The 23783-nt window shown below is 36.3% G+C and overlaps 1 protein-coding gene across 2 annotated transcripts in view; it reads left to right on the top strand.

Moving 5' to 3' along the window:
* The window catches only part of SP4 (Sp4 transcription factor), a gene marked incomplete at its 3' end in the record, with an annotated part of 64725 nt that overhangs the window by 34653 nt on the left and 6289 nt on the right, over positions 1–23783 (top strand). Inside the window, exons 3-4 of one of the 2 annotated variants that reach the window (XM_084230257.1) lie at positions 6900–7128; positions 15851–16050. In XM_084230257.1, coding sequence (XP_084086383.1) covers positions 6900–7128; positions 15851–16050 — 429 coding nt within the window. The remainder of the gene's footprint in view (positions 1–6899; positions 7129–15850; positions 16051–23783) is intronic. The other variant, XM_084230258.1, reaches the window with a different exon arrangement.

A 23783-nucleotide genomic window follows, 5' to 3' on the forward strand; every position in this document is an offset into this window, starting at 1 on the left:
GTAATTTTTTGAATACATTGTAGTTATATATGACAGAATATTGTACAACCATTATATTAAAGGAATTCGTACTAACTTTATAACTCCTGTATTAAGTAAATATAAAAGAACAGAACACAGAATTGTTTATGTAGTAGAATTGCATCATTATCAAAATTCACAAAATAAAGTTAGAAATGAATAGACCAAAATGATAGTGGTAGTAATCTATGGATTGATACATGTATGATTTTACTTCCTCCTTCATACTTTTCTATGGCAAGCATGCATTGTTGTTAAAAGCAGAAGGATTAAAAACTTACTTATATACCTGTAATAGTAAACTATCTTAACCTTCCTGATACTAGTTAGAAAATAGATAATCTTAGCTTACCCCTTTATTAAATGGCAAGGTTGTGTGTGTGTATTTGTTAATTTACTGTTTTGTTTTCTTATTTTTTTTTAAATTGAGTTTTGTCCATTCTGTAAATGTATTTTTTTAAATTTTTATTTATTTATGCATACAAAAGCTGGGTACAGGCCAGAGACATGGGAGGGTGAGAGGACCCACCAGAGACAGAGTGGGGAGCAGAACAGACAGACTGACCGAAATATACTGCTGAGGGAAGCAGCAGGTGAGACAGGAGAGGTCTGCTGCGCCATGTGGGTTGCTCCCTGGCCGGCCGGGGATCGAACTCGCACTGCAGAAGCCGTGGACCGCTCCACAGTGTGGTGCCTAACCCCTTGCACCACTAGGGAGGCCCTTTTTACATTTTTAAGTATACTGTAGAATGCGCTTCAAAAAAGATTTTGCTGAATATGGGTAACAAATTTTATAGGATAAATCTGATATCTAAGAGAAAAACACGATGCTTTTAGTGACAGGTTGTGATTTACAGTCTGGGATGTTTTCCTAGATGATCTGAATTCTAGATTAATGAAGCAGGATAGAATTGTGGTAAATATCAATTTATTTTATTTCTTATATCTTGCTCATGCATATTGCATATCTGTTGTAAGTTATTATTAGTATTAGCTCTGTGATCTATTGCTGTTATGTTTACATGGATTTAGATTACCATTCTCTTTAATTAAGAAGCATTCATTAAGTACTTTCATTATGTCAAGAACTTGGAATTGTCAAAGGAAAAGTGACATAAAACTGCAAAGAAATCCTTTGTCTTGAGCAGCTTTTATTAGAAATAATCTGTGATTAATATTGTGATAGAATGAGATGATATCTGATAAAAGAAACTGGGAAAACTTATATTTAATGTCTTTATCAACCAGTGTTTACTTGGCAAATGGAACCCAGGATCATTCTGGCAAACTAGCCATTTTGCTTAAATTTGACCATACTTTTTTTTTTTAAAGATTTATTTATACATATAGGGGTGTAGGTCATAGGTAGGGGGTAGGGGTGAGAGGATTCACCAGAGACAGAGCGGGGAGCAGAACAGGCGCACTGATTGAAATACACTGCTGAGGGGAGCAGTGGGTGAGACAGGAGAGGTCTGCTATGCCATGTGGGTCAGCTCTCTGGCAGGGGATCGAACTCATGCTGCAGTGGCTGCTGATTGCTTCCTGGTGCTAAGACTTAATCCCTTGTGCTATCAGGGAGGCCCTTGACCATACTTTTCTATGTTCATTTAAAAATTACAGCCTTATTGTTTCCTGACTGACTCATAATTAATAATTCTCTCTTCATGCAACTGCATTCTCTAGTTAATAAGTTACGCTATATCCACATCATTCTATATAAAAATGTTAGGAAAAATTCCTGTACTCTTAATTTTAACTCAGTGACAACATCCGTTAGTATGTGGGCTAATCATTTGTTCATGAGTCTAGTAACCCAGGTAGTACATTTTTAGGAATGGACAGTAAGGCTCCTCAAAGACAATAATTTATGATCTAATTGGAAAGGCAAACAAGTATTTACTGTATACACTAGCTGTATAGTTTGTCTATTAATAAAATAAAGTCATGCACCAGATATTATGGGAAGAAAGGGAAGAAATGTCTGATCTACACTGGGGTACTTTATCAGTGCCTCTATCAGACAGAAGAACTTTATTAGGAAGACTTTCCAAAGGGATGCCACATGAACTGAGTTTTATGACATGGATTAGCTTTTGTCAAAACAAGGGAGATGGGCTTTTGGGATAAGAGACTGTGTTGGATTCCAGCTGTATGTTACTTGAAGACTCAGAGACAAGCGTTAGACATTAGAGAAAACAGTTCAGTGTTGCTTGGTTTTGAGAGAGGGAATGGAGGAGGAGTGCCAAGAGAGGAAGCTGTGAACATTAGTGAGAGCTAGATTGTGCAGAGTTTTATGCACTACTATTCAAAGAAATAGTGACCTTATTGTGAATGCACTGAGGGTCCATTGGTTTTCTGGGGAACCAAATTTGATACAATGGAAAGGACAAAACTGATACAATGGTGATAAGGACCTGCACTAATTTACAGGCACTGAGAATGGGAAAATGAGATATTTTGAAGAGGTAGAATAATGAGCCGTTACTGGTCAATGTAAGTATATATATGGCAGAGAATAAATAGCCTTTGGACCTAGCTGGAACTGGCTCAGATCCCAAATGCTGTCACTTAGCTATTTAGACTTTAGATGTTTAATATCCCTCTAGGACTTCAGTTCCCTCAACTTAAAATTGAGACAGCAATACCACACCCATAGGTATAGCAGTAAACAATATATGTGAAGGATCCTCTAAAGTACTTTTTCACATAGTAAGTAAATGATACATACTGTTAATGTGAGGGATGAAGGAAATGGAGGAGTATCAAGAATGACTTCCAGTTGTTATTATTTGGACAGTAAGACCTCATTTAGGAGAGTTAGGTAAACTGTCTGATTCCTAAACACATTGCTTGTGAGATATCTGAGTGGAAATGTTCCCTGGCAATTGACAATAAGAGTTTGATACTCAGAGACACTTGAGCAGAAGATACAGATTTGGAAGATAATCAGCTTTTACACAGTAGTAAAAGCTGTGGAAGTGGATGACATTACCCAAGGAGAGAGTTAGAATGAAAAGTCAAAGACCTGGAGAGTAGCCTAGGCAGAGCAAAGTGAGAGAGGCTGAGAAAAGGGTATCAAGTGGGAGTGGTTAGAGAAATGCTGGAACACCAACAGTAAGTACTATGAATGAAGCACAAGAAGGAGAGAGTTTAAAGAGTGAAATTGGAAGCTTCCATGTGCTTCAGAGAGGTGAAGTAAGATCCAAAAGAAGAATATTTTTAATTTACCAACAATTAAAGCCCTGTCATGATTTAGCGGAGGAATGGATGAAATGGGCATTTAATTTCTGTAGTTTGAAGAGAGAATGGGAGATGAATAAAGGCAACCAATGTAGATAAAACACATAAGGATGCAACTTTAGTTTAGATTTAAAAACTGTTTAGAAAGTTAACAGCAAAGGAAGGTGTTTCTGATGATGCAGAGAGCTCAGTAAAGTTTCAAGGACAAAGTGGTCAGTGGTGTGAAATGCAGCAAAGCAATCCTATAATAATGCTTACTTAGAAAATAAATGCATGTTGGATTTGATTTGGCTATTAGGAGGAAGTCTGTGAGCCAGGAACTAAGTCCTTACGTTGGGATGTTTTGAATGCTAGGCTTTGGTCAAGGGAGACCAATTGAAAATGAATTAGCATGGAAGTGATATCAGAATATCATTTTATTTTTACTGATAGCAGTTTAAAGGATAAGATAGGAGACAAAGGTCCCTTTAAGTTGGTAAAGGAAGATACATGGACCTAGACCAGGGTGGTGGTGCTGGCAACTGAAAGAAGTGAATGCAAGAGCTATGCGCCTAGGTGCAGTTATAACTTGGCAATTACTAAATATAATGGGTAAAGGAGAAGTAGCCTAAAGTTAGTTTTTGTATTTTTTTAAGGTTCTGAGTATGGGTAACAAGGAGATTGGTAGTAGCATATTTACTAAAAGGGAGAAATTAATAGAAACAAGAGTTGAAATTTTTAAAATTGTATTTATGATGCTTTTGTTATTGAGTGACTACTGTGTTGGATGCTGGTTCAAATGCTGGGCATGGCGCAGTAAGTCTAACAGGTAATTATGCTTTATGCTAAAAGCAGTTGAAACTCAAAAGTGAGGCCAAAAAAAGAGAAATAAATAAGGGTCAGGACAGTGACTTAGTGACAATACAGAGATAGGTTAAAGGAAACCATTTTAGATGATGTGGTCAGGAGTGGTATTTCTAAAGAGGAAAGATTTTTATTGGGACCAGAGTATTACCATAGCTCTCTATGCAAAGATCAATACAGAGACATCCTAGATGTCTCTAATAAATTGATCTGATCTCAGAAGGTGTTGGGAGAGGTATTCAGCACCACTGTCCCTGCTGGTCATTAGGGTGTTCTTATGGCAATGGCCCTTAAGAAGGGAATGAACCTGATTTAAGATCCAGGATAAAAGGCTCTGTCAGGAGCAGAGTGAGCAAGGGAGAGACTAATACAAGATGAGGTCTGAGAGGCCATGGAATTAAGCTAAAATGAGGCCTTCGTGTAAAAAGTTTGATGGCTGCACTTCATTGGTAGCAGTGGAAATGAAAGGAAAGTGGTATTGAGTTATGTTGAACTTGAACTGTCTCGAAATTCTAGGTGAGGAAGTCGAGAGAAGTGTCATACTTAAATATATAAATTCAAGTATGTCTGCTTAGTATTCATTGAATAACTTGCCAAGTTGTTAGGTACTGAAGACATAATGCCCACAATTTGGAGGCTTGAGGAATTTATCAAGGAAATGGTCAAGGGATCTGGAGGAAAATAATTAGCCACTGAGTCATTAGAGATCCCTAGTGGTTCTTTGGCATAATGAAGAGCACCTTAAATACCACTGCAACCTGACAGGAATGACCAACTGTTGTATAAACAGTAGCTGGAAAAATTATGGCCGGAAATATCTCATGACTTTAGGAGATACAGTGAGTATTTGCCAACTTATAGTCAGACAAAGACAAACCTTGAAAGCTAACCACAGATATGAGACATCCAGAAAGGGAGGGAAAGGGGGGAAGTTCGGGAGTAGTGAAAATCGGAGTGGGGGATGGGGGGGTGGGGATCGGGGAGGAACGAAGAAGAGAAAAAGAGTACTTGTTAACTTAAAATACCTGCATCTCTACAGGGACTTGTATGAAGACTATATAGTGCTGGTTCAGATAAAACTCCCATTTCCAGAAGTGTGTTTTTTGTAGTAAACAGGGGAAGTATATGTATATCATTGTGTTTCTAGATACTAATAATTTGAATAGTTGCTTAATCAGGGTCATCATTAAGAAATCATATTTTACTGACTGTAAAATTTGTATGTGCTCAAAAGATACATAGTATTTATGGAGGCATAATACACTTTACATTTAGGTAATGTTTTACAATTTACAAAGGCTTTACCCTTAGGAAATAAACTTGATCTTTTAAAACAACTCTTTAAGGTAGAGGTCAGGGATTTAGTAGGTCAGTATTATTAGGTGCAGAAACTGAGTATCTCCAAGTGCATTCAACAGATGGGACATGAATTCACAACTTCAGACTTTACTTGCATTGTTTACCTATCACGTCATGTTAATTCACAGGTGAACAAAATTGTAAAGGTTAGTAATAGAATTAAAGTATGTAGCCTTAGAAAAACAGTGGTAAAGCACTTTTTTTTATTTGTATTATGGTTGTGTGTGCTACCATAGGTTTCAGAATGCTGTAAATATGCAGAAGAGATTTTTCTCACTTGCTTGTTTTTATTGTCTCTTCCTGGCTACTCCATATGTTTAAAATACTATATATGCAGCTTTAAAATAAGTTCATTTATTTTCTGTCCTGTAGTCAAAATGTTTTGTGTCTGCTACCATAGGTGATTCTTGCATTGCCACCCAACTCTGTGGAGACTGGTAGTAATAATAGCTGGCATGTAATGAACAATTCTGTGCCAGGGACTGTGGTGAAGCATTTGTAAAAATTAACATTAGTCCTTATATTAGCTCTCTTAGGTGGGCACATTCCTTCATAAATTGGTGTTTTCTTTCTTGTCCTTTCACTTATTTGTTATTCCTATACCGGGTGGGGAAAAGTAGAGCTATGTTTAAAGAAAGGATAATCAAAAGGCATACCCACACATATGTCAGGATCAATTTAAGACATGTGAGTAGATTTTTTTCTTCATACTATGTTCTATAATAATTTTCCCCTAAGCAAAGAAGTAAAACTAGTATACATACCGACTAAAGAGGTAAAGTCTTAACTAATCCGAGTGAATAAAGTAATAATATTCTAAATGTCTGTTTCATGAGTATTGTGACAGTATGGATGGTTTTGAATTTAAAAATTTTTAAGCTAAGTCATTGTTGTAACTTAAAAAAAAACTCATCAGTAAAGAAATTTTTGCTTAAATGTATTTAAGAATTAGAAATATCCATGAAATCTAATCCTTTGTTACTTTTAATTCCTGCATTTTCTTGGAGTGAATGAGATATATTACTTAATGTGGAAATTGTAATAATTGCACTTAGTATTTATATATAATCTTTCATATGAGGATTTCAGAGCTGCTTTTTCAAATGTTTCCTGAATCCTCACAGCACTTTAGTAAAGTAGGTAGATAGCTAATGCAATTATCTTATACAAGTGGAGAAATCAAGCCATGGAGGGTTACATGATGCATGACTAGTCCCACCTACCAGATATAGATGCAGCCTGAACTACTAAAATAAGAATATTATGTTTTAGGAGAGTTGGCTTAATAAAGGTTATTGGCCCCTTTGCTTTTTGCACTTTTCACATATAATCTATTGGAACAAATGTGGTAACTTTAAAATGTCCACATGGCATTTGCTTCTTTATTGTTTCTCTAGAAATAGACATTATAATACTCTTTTATTTCTCCCTTTTAGGTCAGCAGCAAGGACAAGATGGAGTAAAAGTCCAACAGGCTACAATAGCTCCTGTAACTGTAGCAGTTGGAGGAATTGCTAATGCAACGATAGGTGCTGTTAGTCCTGACCAACTCACACAAGTGCATTTGCAGCAAGGCCAGCAAGCTTCTGACCAAGAGGTACAGCCTGGCAAGAGACTTCGAAGAGTTGCCTGCTCCTGTCCTAATTGTAGGGAAGGAGAAGGAAGGTAAATGTTATGTTACCAATTCATTCTCTCTCTGGAAGACATGCAATAGTTAAAAACAATCTATTGACTCTGTATTTTGATCACTAAAATATTACTGGCTTTGCAGCCCAGAAGTTGAAGTAAAATATTGTTATAAAGGGGATTAAGTTAAACTATGCTAGGGATGGGGATCAGTAGTCTTCCATCTTGTACCTTATATGTTTTTTATGGTTTTCTGTCTATTCTGGACTCTGTACATATGGAATCATACGATATGTGGTTATTTGCAAACTCACTTCATTTACTTAGCATAATGTTTTTAAGTTTATGTTATAACATGTATCAGTATTTCATTTTCAGTGAACAAATAATTCCATTTTATGGCTATACAGTGTTTTGTTTAGCCATATATCAGTTGATGGACATTTGGATTCTTTTCATTGTTGGCTGTTAGGGTACCTTCAACATTCTTTTATGAGTTTTCACTTGGCCGTATGTTTTCATTTCTCTTAGGTATTTACATAGGACTAGAATTGCTGGTTCACAGTAGATTGAGCCATTTGAGGGACTATCTGTTTTCCAAAGTGGCTTAATCATTATCATTGTGCATTCCTATTAGTGTCTGAGCGTTCTGATATTGCCAACATGCATTATAATCTTTTTAATTATAACTGATCTAGTGGCTGTGAAAAGGTATTTCAATGTGATTTTGATTTATATTTCTTTGATGACTAATGATGTTGAGCACATTTTCATGTGCTTATTAGTCATTTGTACAACTTTGGAGAAATGCCTGGTCAGATCTTTTGCCATTTTAAAAGTAGATTAGCTGTCTTTATTATTGAATTATAATAGTTCTCTATATATTATAGATATAATGAATGTAGATATGATTTGCAAATATTTCCTACATTCTGTAATATATTCTTTCCACTTTCTTCATATTGTCCTTTGAAGCACAAAAGTTTTTATGTTTTATAAAATCCAGTCTTTTCTTGGGTCTAAGAATTCATTGCCAAATACAAGGTCATGAAGGATCCTTGTTTTCTTTTGAGAGTTTTTATAGTTTTTGCTTTTACCTTTAAGTTTTTATCAATAAGGGGTTAATTTTTGTATGGGGTGTGAGGTAAGGATCTATTTGGGACCCTTTGTTGAGAAGATACCCATTTCTCAGTCACTGAATGGTGTTGGTACTCTTGTCAAAAACCAATTGACTAAAGGCTTGTCTATCTCTGGCATTATCTTTGGCCTCATTACTTTGGCTTTGTATTAACTTTTGAAATTGTAAATGTGAGTTTTCCATCTTGATTGTTCTTTCTCAATATTATTTTGACTATTCAGAAATATTTACAGTTCAGCTTGTCAATTTCTACAAAGGCTGCAAATGGGATTCTTGTGGGGATGCATTCAATCGATATATCAATTTAGGGAATTTCACCTATTTAACAATATTAAGTTTTCTGATCCAAGAACAGTTAGTTTTTGTGTATTGGTCTTGTATCTTGCAATCTTGCAACTGTGCTGAACTCTTGTATTTTAGTAGGTTTTTTTTAGTGGATTCCTTAGGATTTTCGGTATGTAAGAGGCTGTCATCTGCAAGTCGAAATGCATTTTCTTTTTCCTTCCCACTGTGGATGACTTATTTCTCTTTATTGCCTAGTTGCTTAGTTCAAAACTTACAGTACAGGGGAAAAAATAATACTGACTAAAAGTAGTAAAAATGTTTACATCTTAGGTAAAAGATCCAGCCTCTTATCACTATGTATGTATTAGTTGTGGGTTTCTCATATATGCATGCTCTTGATTAAGTTGAGGAAGCTCCTTTCTATTCGTATTTTGTTGAGTGTTTTTTCATGAAAGGATGTTGGATTATATCCAGTGTTTTTGTGCATCTGTTGAGATAATCATGTAGTTTTTATTTTTAATTCTGTCAGTATGCTGTATTACATTGTCAGATGTTAGCATGCCTTTGTGTTTGTGATATAAATTCAGTTTGTTAATGGTATGTCATTGTTTTTATATGTTGCTGGATTCAGTTTGCTAGTATTTTTGTTGTTCATGAGATACATTGTTCTGTATTTGTCTTTTCTTGTAACCTCCTTGTCTGCTTTTGGTACAGGTAATACTAGACTCATAAAATGAGTTAGGAAGTGTTCGTTCCAGTGTTATTTTTTAAAAGCATCTGTGAAGATGGTGCTGGTAGTGATGTCCCCTCTTTCATTTCTGAGTCCAGTATGTTGAGTCTTGTCTTTTTTTTTTTTTTTTTCCCCTTGATCAGTCTGTTCAAAGACTTGTTAATTTTGTTGAACTTTTCAAAGAATCAGCTTTTGGTTTCATTGATTTACTACTGTACTAATTTCTGCTGTAGTCTTTACTATTTCCTACATTCTGCTTTCCATTCCTTCTGCTTTATTTTAGACTTAGTTTTCTCTTTTTCCATTATCTTAAGGTGGAAGATTTAAATTATTGATTGAGATCTTTTTTAATGGAGCAACTATAGCTGTAAATTTCCTCCTAAGCATTGCTTTACATGGGTTTCCTAACTTTTGCTATTATGTCTTCATTTTCATTCATCTCAAAGTATTTTCCAATATCCCTTTTACTTCTTTCTTTGATTAGTCGTTACCTAGGATATATACTTTAACTTCTAGATCATTGTAAATTATTCTGTTTCCTCCTGTGATTTTTATGACTTCATTCTATTGTAGTTAAGAAACATACTTTGTGTTATTTCTGTCTTTTTAAAATTTATTGTTTATTTCATGGCCTATCATAAGAATATTCTCTACACTATTGGGAAGAGTAACTGATGCTTGAGTGTTCTGTGGATGTCTGTAAGATCTAGTTCATTTGTGGTGTTTTTCAATTTTCTTCTCCTTATTGATTTTCTGCCTAGTTGAAACATCATTGAAAATAAAGTGTTGAAATCTCTACAATTGTTAATGTCTGTTTTCCCTCTGTCGGTTTTTATTTCATCTTGGTGAACTCTTGTTACTCTTTTATTTAAGTCTGTGTATGTATGTGTGTATAATTGGTATGCCTTCCTGACGGATTGACCCATTTTTCCTTATAAAATCTCCCTCTTTAATAACAGGGTTTTGTTTGTTTGTTTTTTTGCTTTAAAGTTTATTTTATCTCGAGTGTTAATATAATTACTTCAGTACTCTGTTGTTTACATGATATCTTTTTTACTTTCAGTCTCTGTATCTTTGAGTGTAAAGTTTGTTATCCTTAGGCAGCATATAATTGGATCTTGAATTTTTTTTTTAAAGATTTATTTATTTATTTATACAAGCACTGGGTATAGTCAGGAGCACGGGAGGGTGAGAGAATTCACCAGAGCCAGAGCAGGGAACAGAACAGGCAGATTGACGAATACACTGCTGAGGGGAGCAGCGGGCACAGCAGGAGAGGTCTGTTGTGCCATGTGAGACCCTCCCCGGCAGCTGAGTATCAAACCGGCACTGCAGAGGCTGCGGGCAGCTTCGCAGTCCAGCACTCAGCTGCTGCACCACCAGGGGAGGCCAGGATCTTGATTTTTTTTCATCTTTAAATTGAGCCTGACAAAAATCTGCCTTTCGATTGGATAATATAATCCATTAATACTCGGTGTTATTAATGTAGTTGGATTGTCTGCCATGTTACTTTTGTTTTCTGTGTCTCATGTCTCTTTTGTTCCTCTCTTCCTTCTCTACTGCTTTCTCTTTTTGCATTAAGTGAATGTAATAAAACATTTTAAAATTGTAATGTAGCAGTTTAATTGTATTAATAATTTATTCACTATCATTTTAAGTTATTTCTTTAGTTGTTGCTCTGTATATTACTATATGCATCTTACAATCAGATTCAAATTTTATTAATTTTAGTGAATTATAGAAACATTCCTCCTATATAATTCCTTTTGCCTCTTTATTATTGTTATACACATTTTATCTATAAATGTTACAAGTCCAAGAATAAGTTTTCATAATTATCATTTTATGTAATTGTGTGCCTTTTAGAGAAGCAAAGAAGTGGAGTGAGTCCAGTAAGTCCTCACTTAACCTCATCAGTAGGTTCTTGGAAACTGTGACTTTAAGTAAAACTGTATAAGAGCAAATCTTTGAATAGGATAATATTTATTTTATTTCATTCAACATGGACCAAGATTGTTTTTTCTCATAAGTCAACATTGATGCTATTCAAAGATCTCCTGTATATATTTATAGCTTTTGTTAACTCTGTCATTTCTAGCTAATTTATTCCTGTGGATTTGTGTTATCATCTGGGGTCATTTCCTTAGCCCAGTACACAGCTTTGCTCTCACCCACCTCCTTTTTGTGATTATTGGCAAATACATCGCATATATCATATTTCTATATGTCGTAGGCTTGACAATACATTTTATACATATTGTTTTATAAAGTTGCTTTTTAAATCAGTTAAGAGAAGAACTATCTTTCATAATTACCTTTGCCAGGTAATCATTTGTTTTTTCTTTACATTTTAATTACTCTCTAAGTTCATTTACTTTCAGCCTAAGGAACTTCCTTTGGTTTTTCTTTTTTTAAAAAAAGATTTTTTTTATTTATGCATAAAGAGCTTGGGTACAGGCCACAGATGCGGAGTGGGGGTGAGAGGATTCACCAGAGACAGAGCGGGGAACAGAATAGGCAGAAGGACTGAAATACACTGCTGAGGGGAGCAGTGGGCGAGACAGGCGAGGTCTGCCTCGCCATGTGGGTTGCTCCCTGTCAGGCTGGGGATTGAACTCTTGCTGCAGAGGCTGCAGACTGCTTCATGGTGTGGTGCTTATCCCCTTGCGCCACCAGGGAGGCCCATAAAAGATCTATTTTATTTATTTATGCATACAAGAACTGGGGTGTAGGCCAAAGGTGTGGGAGTGAGAGGATTCACCAGAGACAGAGTGGGAAGCAGAACAGGCATATCTACTGAAATACACTGCTGAGGGGAGCATTGTGGGCATGACAGGAGAGGTCTCCTGCGCCATGTGGGTTAGCTCCCTGGTTAGGGATCTAACTTGTGCTGCAGTGGCTGCCTATAGCTTGTTAATGCTGAGACTTAACCCCTTGTACCACCAAGAAGGCCCTTCCTTTGATATTTCTTCACAAACAGGTTCACTAGCAACAAATTCTGTGTTTTTGTTTATCTGGGTATAACTTTATTTCACTTTTATTTTAAAAAGTCTGCTGGATATATGCTTCTTATTTCATAGTTTACTTTGAGCATTTTGTATTTTCTCACTGCACTCTGACCACCATTGTTTCTATTGAGAAGTTAACTGCTCAACTTTGTGGGGTTCCATGTAATTCATGAACCGTTTTTCGCTGGCTGCTTTCAAAATTGTGTTCTTGTCTTAATTTTTGAGGACTTTTTGTATAAAGTGTTTATTTGTGGATTCCTGCATTTATCTTATTTGGGATTTGTTGAGCTTCCTGCATGACTTAGATAAGTGACTTTCAATAAATCTGGGAAGTTTTCAGCCATCATTTCTTTGTCTTTCTTTCTGCTTCATTCTCTTTCTCTCCCCCTCCTTTTAGCATTCCTGTTGACAATTTATGTGCTGGATTCTACATTTCTCTGTCATTATTCATTTTTCTTTTTCATGCCCTTTGTCCTGGTGTTTGGATAAGCTCTATTGATCTGTATTTAGACACAGTATTTCTTCTCTCTAATTTCTCTAGTGAATCTTTCATTCATCTATACTTTTCATCTCCAGAATTTCTAATTGGTTCTTTTTTTCCTTTTTAATCATTTCAGTATCTTCATTGATACTGCCTATTTGATGTGTCATTGTTATCCTTTCTTTAATCATTGTATCCTTTTTTTTTTTTAAAATATTTATTTATTTATTTATTTATACAAGCACTGGGCCCAGTCAGAAGCGCGGGAGGGTGAGAGAATTCACCAGAGCCAGAGTGGAGAGCAGAGCAGGCAGAGAGAGCAGAGCAGGCAGACAGATGAAGTACACTGCTGAGGGGAGCAGCAGGCAGCAGGAGAGGTCTGTGTACCATGTAGGGCCCTCACCTGGAGGCCGGGGATTGAACAGGCGCTGCAGAGGCTGCAGGCAGCTTTGCAACCCAGCGCTCAACCAATGTGCCACCGGGGAGGCCCTCCTTTACTTCTTTGAACATATTTGTAACAGTTACTTTGAAGTTTTGTTAAATCTGGTTTCTTTCCCAGTTTCTCTTGTCTTCTTTTCCCCTCAATTATGGGTCATAGTTGACTATTTTGCAGTTTGTTTTGGGATTTTGTCTGTCTTTTAATTTTTTGTTGGAAACTGATCAGTTATGTATTGTAGTAGTAACTTGAAGAACACTCCTATACCTCCTGCCCCCAGTCTGGCCTGTTGTTTGTTTAATGATCCTCTGGGTCATTTTAGTGATATCTTCACGTAGTTTTGCAGAGTTAGTGCAGGGTCCTTGGGTTCACTCTGGGAAAGGTTTCGCTAGAGCTCCCGTTTCGGAGGCATGCGGTGAGTTTCTCCACGAGACAGAGATGGTAGTTAGATTTAAAGAGCAGGTCTATTAGGAAAGGTAAAAAGGGACAGGTTTTGCTAAGAGAGCCCTGCATTGTTGCAGGCAGGTGACCTTGACAGGTCAGGGGCAGGCAGGAAGCTGCTGCCCTACAGAGGGAGAGAGTTGGTAGAAAGAGGCACCTGCATAGTCATAGGTGGGCAGTGGGATTGCTGCCCCCAGCCTGTGCAGAGACTACACTGATACAGTCCTTTTCTCTTCTCCGTGGAGTGGCCTGCTTGTTGCTGATGTTGGGTAACAGGCGAAACTAGAAAGGGACCAGACATTCCAGGGCCCAATCTCCATATCTTTACCCTCAGGTCTGTGCTCCACTCCCTATAGCATCTGATCCTGCTTGGGTCTCATGCCTGGTGCCTAAGGTTCACGACCTCTACAGCTGGGTTAATGTTCATATTACTCCCCTCAACCTCCACCTCCTTGTGAGTCAGGTTCTGGTCTTGGGACACCTCCTTTCCAGTTTTGTATTCTTGTCCTCCATTATTATGAAGCATGTACAAATTGGGGTATGGTGCTGGCAGTGTCCCTTGTATGACAATGTCATGGCAAGCATCTTTCTTACTGTCTCTTCCTGACTGCATCCAGCAAATTCTAGCTTATTGTTGTTTTCATCAGTGCTCTAATGAATATATTACTGCACAGACTGATCCAATCAAATTCCTTTTAAATAATTCCTTTTAAAGAAGATCTGTGTTTGAGATTTATTCTGACCTTGAAGAACACCTCCGCCTGCCCCTTTCTTTGGTTCTCTTTGGCAGCCTAACCAGCCTACAGTTCACCCTGTTTCTTCAGTTAATCTATTAGTTATTCCCCAAATGCCTTTTACAACAACTGCTATTTTTTTTTAAATTATTTATTTATACAAGTACTGGGTATAGTCAGAAGCGCGGGAGGGTGACAGAATTCACCAGAGCGGGGAGCAGAGCAGGCAGAAGGACCAAAGTACACTGCTGAGGGGAGCAGCGGGCAGCAGGAGAGGTCTGTGCGCCATGTGGCACCCTCCTCCTCCGTGGCTGGGGAGCAGCCGGGGATCCAACCGGCGCTGCAGAGGCTGCGGGCAGCTTCGCAGCCCAGCCAGCGCTCAACCGCTGCGCCACCAGGGGAGGCCCAACAACTGCTGTTTTTGATAGTACCCTTAGACCAAAACTTATCCATCTTTCTTGAAAATGAAGTTAGCTCCTTTGAGAAGAGATCTGGATCTTTCAGTTTTGTGGTATGCTCTCCTTCTAGCCAAAATATCTGTGTTGTAACGGGTGAACTAAGGGCTTGTTTCTCTCTCAGTGCATCCCTGCCTTAGATGCTGAGCATTGTCTAGCAGGGGGCAGTGATAGCCTTAGGCCTTCTCAGCGTGTGTCTCCTGCCTTGGAACCTCTAATTTATAAGCTATAAATGAACTGGGTCAAAGGCATCCTGGATTCCAGTATCTTTGTTGAGCCATATCCAAAGTAGAGCCTTTGCTTTTGCAGTTGAAGTAGAAGAAGGGAGTCCCTACCTGTCACTCTATTGGAACTTAGCCTTAGCAACAGAAGTTGGAGGTAGAATGAGAAATGCTGACATCCTGCCCCCTAGGGAGATAAGCCTCTAACAGGAAGGTGGGAGGAGCAGGAACCCTGTTCTTTGCTTCACCATTCTAAAGTATTTCTTGGGAAGGAGGAGGGAGAGAGGAAATGAGTCTTGATTCAAATGCCACAGACTCTTACTGTTCTTACCCAATTCTATTGATTTTCTTGAGTAAATGTTTCTTTGCTTGTGGTATGCTTATAGGGTAATTTCCAGAGAATATAAATGCTGTTTGTTAAAATTTTTACCAGTTTTTGCTCAGGAGCACATCCAAGGAACACCTACTGTCCTGCTGAAAATGAACCTCAGACTTTTAAATGGGGATTACCATCCTTTTGCTGTTTTACAGAATAATGTTTAAGTGTCTTGAAAGGTTTGAACAGATTTATTCTCAAGTGAAGAGCATACTAGGGGTGGAACATGAAATCTGTGGTAGAACATAACCACTCTGATACTAACATGTTTTCATAACAGTTTTGAATTTCGTACAGTCTTTCATTTTGATTATTTGATTTGTAACTGCAGTAGTGGCATCGTGATTAAAAGCATTGAGAAAGGCATCATTCATCTTGACTCCCGTTTATTTTTCCATAATTTAAGCGTGGTATTTGATATTGTAATAATGTTTTGTTTTGTTTTTTTCTCGTTAGAGGCAGTAATGAACCAGGAAAAAAGAAACAGCATATCTGTCATATTGAAGGATGTGGAAAAGTTTATGGCAAAACATCTCACCTTCGAGCACATCTTCGCTGGCATACTGGAGAAAGACCTTTTGTATGCAACTGGATGTTTTGTGGCAAAAGATTCACAAGGAGTGATGAACTACAGAGACATAGAAGAACTCATACAGGTTAGCTGATTTATTTTAGGACTTGTTCTTTTTATTTTTTAGTGTTTAGATAAAAATTTGAGTAATAGTTTAGCTATCAGATTGGAAATACAACACTTAGAATTCACATGAGTGATTATAACTGAAAGGTGTTCCAGTTCAAATTCTTAACTTATATCCTTTACCTGTCACTTTTTTTTTTTGTTAGTATTTAAGCAAATGAAAAAAAGTTGAATTATGTTATTGATGATCTTTATTTTTTAATTTTATAATCCCCAAAATTGATTAAAGTATCAAGAATTATATAACAAATCCCTGTCTGTCGCTCAGAGGTGCGGGGGTGGGGGGTGGAGGGGTAAGAGGATTCACCAGAGACAGTGGAAAGCAGAAGAGGCAGACTGAAATCCACTGCTGAGGGAAGCAGTAGGTGAGGCAAGAGGTCTGCTGCGCCATGTAGGTCAGCTCCCTGGCAGGGGTTGAACTCTTGCTGCAGTGGCTGGCAATAGTGTCACAGTGCTGAGACTTAGCCCTTTGCACCATCAGGGAGGCCTCCTATATTTTGTTATTTTTTAATAACAAATTATCTTCTTCTCAAAATCAACTACCATGAATTTAGAATATAACTTTTTAGTACAGTCTTAATATTCTTATATGTACTATTCATGCATATGTATATGCATATATATAATAGTATATATACTATATATAGTATATGTATAATAGTATAATAAGAAATTTTGCATAAATGATATCATAAAGAATCATACTTTCATTTATGTTTTGAATTTAAGTTAATGTATATTTTTATGCATGTGTGTATTTTTTAACTACTCTATATAGTATTTTATCACATGACTCAGTCACAGTAATTTTTCCTCTCTTCTTAAATTGAAATAACAATTTATAACAGCCTTGATTTCAGGTGTACAGTTTCTCATATTTGTACTACACTAGTATTAATATATTCCCTATACTGTTTAGATTATGAGTAAGTTTTTTACTATCATTGTGTTTACTTCTGTGAGCATACAGTAAACATGTATAAGAAATAGAATTATTGGGTCAAAGAGAAATGCTTATGTTTGATTTTGCTAAATTAACAGCTAATGGATCTCTGCAGTGACGTTACCATCTCTAATTCACTAGTGTGATTGAGAGTTTCTTCTTTGCAGTGTGTTCACCAATATTCAGTAATATCAGGCTTTGAAAATTTTTGTAATCCTGAAATGGTTTTTCAGTTTTTTAGTTGGTGTTTTTCTGGTTATCAGTGAGATTAAGCATCTTTTCATATGTTTATTGGTCATGTCTGTTTCTTGTATGCTTGATTAGTTCCTTTGTTCATCTTTCTTGATTGTTTTCCTTTTTCTTACTGATTTAAATATTGCAATTCCTTCACATACAGATCTTCCTCATCTCAATGTGGGATTGCATACTGATAAAACCATCATGAATTAAAATATTATAAATCAAAAATGAAGTTAATACACCTAACCTACCGAACATCATAGATTAGCCTTTTCTGTCTTTAACATGCTCAGAACACTTAGCCTACAGTTGGACAAAATCATCTAACCAACACAGTTATTTTATGATAAAATATTAAATGTCTCATGTATTTTATTGAATACTGTACCGAAAATGGAAAAACAGAATGGTTTTACGGGTTCTCACCATTGGTGTACACAGCTAAAAGCATACCTGACTTGAAGAATGAAGCATTAACCTAAAATTACTTATTAATTAATTAAATCAATTATTGAATGATGGAGATGCTATAGCAGCCAGGTCATCACTTTCTCTCCTGAGGCTTGAAAGGAACTGGTAGAAAGACATTATAGAGTACCGGTTATTACCTTTGTGATGGTGTGGCTGAGAGCTGTGGCTCACTGCTGCTGCCTAGCAGCACAAGACTGCATACCATTTGCCTGGGGAAAGGTCACTATTCAAAAATTGCAATACAGTTTCTACTGAACACATATTTTTGCACCATTTTAAAGTCAAAAAACCTTTAAGTTTTTTTGGACCATCTGTATTGCTAGTCTTTTATCTTTGTGCTATCTTTTGTCATATGGAAGTTTTCATTTTTATTTAGCCAAATATAAGTCTTTTGTCTTTTTTTTTTTTAATGAAGTTCTCTCCTACTGAAGATCATAAATTTTTAGGAAACATTCTTCTAATGACATAAAAAAAATATATTTAAGTTTGTCTTTTATCAGTCTAGTATTTTTTTTTTTTGATGATAAATGAAATGGGGTTGTAATTTTATTTTTCTTCCATGTGGAAAGCCATTTTTTGAATAGCCCATTCTTTTTCCATTGATTGGTAGTAAAACTTCTCATATACTACTGTATCCTTTAAAGTAGCTCAATTTCTGGTCCCTCTATTTTTAAGCTTTTATCTCTTTGTCAGTTCCTATACCAATACTACACTGTTTTAATAATCCCAAGGTTATAGTAAATCTGATATCTGGTAGGGCAATTTTCATTTTTGCTCATGTCACTGGCCCTCTCTGTTTAGAACATGTCTCTGATACATATTTGATACTCAATATTTAATTGATGGATAAATTAATAAATTTAGGTGAATGTTTGAATTTGACTTTAACTCTTGTACCAATGTACATGTCCCACTTGTTCCATGTGTACATTTCAAAAGAGGGAATAGCTGACATTTATTGGTCAGCTGCTACATATCACATATTTCTAATATATTATTTGCTTCTAACATCAACACTGTGAGATAGAAATTAACTTCATTTAACAACAGATAAGGAAATAGTTTCAAGAGAAAATACTTGTTAAACTCATTAAATGTGATAGTTTGCCAGTTTGATATGCACATAAATTAGTAACACAGATGAGTGTTGGTATGCTGGCTCAGTTCTTGAGTTAACATTATGCTAAAACTAAGAATTTTAATAAAGATTTAAATGCTTTTTATATGGAATTGCACTGGAGCTTTCTAATGCTACCTTACCATTCATACTGGCAAATAATATGAGATAAATCAATTTCATAACAATGCTTTAGAAAAATCAATTCATAACAATGCTTTAGAAAAATACTTTGCTATTTATGTTAGTATGAGAGGATGCAATGTTGCAAACCAGATTAGCATTGGGACAGGTTAGGAAGTCAAGAGAAATTGCCACTTTCTTTGATTTGGAACCTTGTGTTGTGGTTTTATTTCTTTGAGAAATGATCAGTTTCTAATGTACATCTCTATCACACATTCACAATCATATAGATAAACAAATTTATCCAGGAATTTATATGCATGTATCCTTTAAAAACAATATTAATTGTTGGAAGACATGTTTTCTTTTACTGTTTTTATAGCTCTGCACCATTATGATCTTTTACTGATTTGAATAATTGAGGATCAAATTACTGTGCATTTACTTTGTGTTTCAAATATCTTGACTATGTCATCTGCAAAATTGTTCAATTAAATATGTTACACAGAAATATTTTAAGCTTAATATCAGTATACTTATGTTACTTTTCAAGATTTGATATAGTAACTTCTAAGTGTTTATTGTAATTGTTTAAAAAACGAAATATTTTGAAATAGATATTAATTACTAAGTTTAAATATGCTTAAATTGAAAGCCTTAAACATTCATGGCAAGAAACATGTTTTATTTAATGCCCAATCACTACACTAAGTATAAACTCAGTACCTTACTATGAATAAATAAGTAATTTTTATTTATGGGGCCTCCCTGGTGGCTCAGGGGTTAAAGACACAGTGCTATCAAGCTATTGCCAGCCAGCCACTGCGTCATGAGTTCAATCCCTGGCCAGGAAGATAACCTACATATGGTGCAGCAGACTTCTCCTTTCTCCTGTCTTGCCCGCTGCTCCCCTGAGAAGATTAGATCTGCCTATTCTGCTCCCCACTCTGGTGAATCCTCTCACTCCTTCACCTCTGGCCCACACCCCAGTTCTTGTATGCATAAATAAATAAAAATAAATCTTTAAAAAAATTATTTACTGCTGACTCTAGTGGGGTTTTTAAAAAAATATTTATTTATGCATGCATGCAAGAGCTGGGGTACAGGCCAGAGGTGTGGGGGTTGAGGGATTCACCAGAGACAGAGTGGGGAACAGAAGAGGCAGATTGGCCAAAGTACACTGCTGAGGGGAGCAGCGGGTGAGTCAGGAGAGGTTTGCTGCGTGCGCCATGTGGGTTGCTCCCTGGCAGGCCAGGGATCTAACTCTGTACTGCAGAGGCTGTGGACAGAGGTTGTGTCTTAACCCCTTGCGCTACCAGGGAGGCCCTGTAGTCGGGTTTTTTGTTTTTGCTTTGTGAAAAATTTTTACATTATATAGAAGAATTTATAATGTTAAGGACATACTTTACATACTTTAAAGGACATACTTTACATACTTTACCCCACCCCAGAGTAAACCATATTTTCTCCCTAGAGAAAACTACATTTATTCTTTTAACTACTTTTACATTTTTTTCTTCCTGTGATGTCTGCTATATATCTAAATAATATGCTTATATTATTATTATTATTATTATTATTATTAGACTGTTCTTGCATTCAGCATTTAGAATTTACTTCACTTTGCACCATCTGACAACATTCCAGTTCTTTATACTGTACATAATTGAGATATTATATCTTGATTCACCATTCTGTGATAAGGATATTACCATGCCTCTCCTTTATTTTCCATCCCTTTCACTGCATATTTTTTCCCATCTTTTATATCTTACTTTCTCTCAATGCTATAATGTTTATATTTTCTTCAATTAATACTGTCTCCTTTTTAAATATAGTTTAGGTCTTAAAGTTGAAAATTAGTATATAATTATATTATGACTGTGTAATGTCTATGCCCGCATAATCCTTCCTGTGTGTTTTTTGTTTCTTCTTAAAGTTTCTAATCACCTTTTTTCTTTTGTATGGGCTAACTTTAACCTCAGTTGGCTGTTTTTTCTTCTTGAGAATATTATCAATTCCATCCACTTGTTTCTTGTTTTGGAGGGTTCCAGGTTTCTGATCAAATACAGACTAATTTATCTTTTGGTCTACTGTACAACTCTAATCTCAAGACATTTCTTCCATGATGTATTCTGAAAGTGTTCTGAAAGCCTTATGTCTTTATTTTTCTAAGTTTTTTCCTTTGGTTGCTGGACGATATTCTGAGCTATTTCCTATAAAGAAGCATAGGGAAATAAACTTGTCTGAAAATGTCTCTTTTGCTTTTCCACATAATGGGTTTGTGTAATCCATAATTGTAGGTTGAAAATTGTATTCACTCAAAGCATTAATGGCACTGCTCTCTGTCTTGCATCTGGTTTTCTAATAAATCCATTGTTCTTTTTTTGATTTTTTTTTTTTAAATAGGTGACCTAATTTTTCCCCTTCAACCTGTAAGAGCCTATTTATTTATAACTTTTTACTTTGAAACAAACTTAACATTTACCCGAATGTTGCATATTACCTTTCACCAGTTTCCTGTAATGCTAGCCTCACCCATAACCACAATAGTTTATGAAAACTTAGGACATTAATATGGGTGCAGTACTACTAAATAAACTGTAAACTTTTCCACAAATGTATTTTTTCTGTTCTAACACTCAGTCCACAATATAAATTGTATTTTTTTGCCATGGTCTTCAGTCTCCTGCTATCTTTGGAGTTTCTTCATTTTTTAAAAAATAAATGTTTGTTGGGCCTCCCCTGGTGGCGCAGCCGTAGAGCGCTAGGCTGCGAAACTGCCTGCAGCCTCTGCAGTACCGGTTCGATCCCCGGTCGCCGGCAAGGGTCCCACATGGCACGCAGACCTCTCCTGCTGCGCCTGCTGCTCCCCTCAGCAGTGTATTTCATCAGTCTGCCTCTTCTGTTCCCCACTCTGGCTCTGGTGAATTCTCTCACCCTCCCGCGCTTCTGACTGTACCCAATGCTTGTATAAATAAATAAATAAATAAATCTAAAAAAAAAAAAGGTTTGTTAAGGCAACATTGGTTTATAACATTATATAATAGCATTATGATCTGGCATCAGTATACACTACATATCCACAAAAGTTGACCCTCTTTTTCATCTACCTCTCTCAACTCTCTTCCCCTCTGCTCACCACCTGTCTGTTCTTTATATCTAAGCATTTATTTTTGTTTAGCTTTGTTCATTTGCATTGTCTCTTTATTGTCTACTTGTAAGTGAAATCGTGGTTTTACTTTGGAAGGTTTGAATTTGTCTCATATTTTCTTGTGATTTGACTAAGGTTAATGAATTGTTATTGAGGAGACTATCACAGATGTTATTCTCTTTCTTATATCAGGAAGTAAATGATGCCATTATGTTTTATTATTGGGGATATTAGCCTTGATGAATTTGTTAAGATATGTGTCTGGCATTACCACTGTGAAGTTATTTTTTTCTTTTCATACTGTTTTTTAGAAACAAGTCACTAAGTCTGATCCACACTCAACTCAAATTACCACCTAAAGGTTGGAATATCAAGGGCATAATTTAAAACAACTATAGCAGTTATTAAACATTTGTAGGGAGATTAGTTAAGTCTATGCAAGTAATCTGTTTCTTTTTAAAGAAAAAAATTCACTTCATTGTCTTTTGCCTGTAACAATTATTATTGTGGTGTTCTAAAGTTTATTTTCTAATTCCTTCATTACCTGTTCAATTATTAGTCTTTCTTTTGTATAGAAGATTTATACCATCTTTATCCTTATATTTGAAAGACAATTTTACCCAGTAAAGTTTTTGATTGCGAGTTTCTTCTTCCCTAGTCAGTGAAAATGAAGCTTCATTATGCTGTCAGGGCCATGTGGCATGGGTAGAGGATGAGCTAGTAGTCTGTTGTTCTCCTCCTTGGGGCACAGATTCTCGATGTGGCTGTACAGCTTGTAGCAGTTGTCAGCACAGAGGTGCAGGTGAGCATAAATAACCCTTGCAGCAGATCATCTTGTTGGGGTTGTATTTCTGAGCAAGATGGTAGAAGGATACCTCTGCAGTGCCACCCTGTAGGCAAAGCACCAAGTGCAAGGTGGGCACTCTTGTTGAATATTGTAACGAGAGAGTGTCGCCTTCCTCCAACTGCATTTGCCCACAAAAATAAGATGTTGCTAGTCAGACAGGATGCCTGACTTGGATTTTGTACTTGACCTTGAGGGTGATGGTCTTTACAAAGATTTGTAGTTCTTTGTCTGCCATAAGGTCACTACTCCTGACCCCTCCTCAGTGTTCTCATTGAAGAGAAAGAATGAACTTTTTTTTCTATCTCTTTAAGGATGTCATCCCACTGCTTTCTGGCTTTTGTGATCTCTGATGAAAAAAATCAGCTATTATTGTTATTAATGATCTCTTGTAGGTTATGAGTCACTTTTACTACTTTGTAGATTCTCTGTTTTTGAGAATGTGTCTCACTAAATCTCTTTATATTTTGCCACTTGGGGTTTATCATATTTCTTGGGTCTATAGGAAGGTTTTCATCAAATTTAGGAAATTTCAGCCATTATTTCTCAAAATATACTTTCTCTAAACACCTGGGATCAGGAGTTTGTGCATACCGGAGGGTGTTTATACACCCTAGCACTGAGCTACATAGTTGACAACTTTAGCCTTAACTTTCACTTACTGTTTGTGCAGAGCCTCAAGGGTTAGGCACAAATGAGAGTTGGGCATTTTCAGGTCTTTCCTAAGTAACGCACACCCCAAAGCATTTGTGTGACCTTTTAGATTCCAAATAGTGTGTCAGAGTTTTTCAAAGCCTCTA

This window comes from Talpa europaea (assembly GCF_964194135.1).
Source record: "Talpa europaea genome assembly, chromosome: 3".
In the NCBI taxonomy this organism is placed as follows: domain Eukaryota; kingdom Metazoa; phylum Chordata; class Mammalia; order Eulipotyphla; family Talpidae; genus Talpa; species Talpa europaea.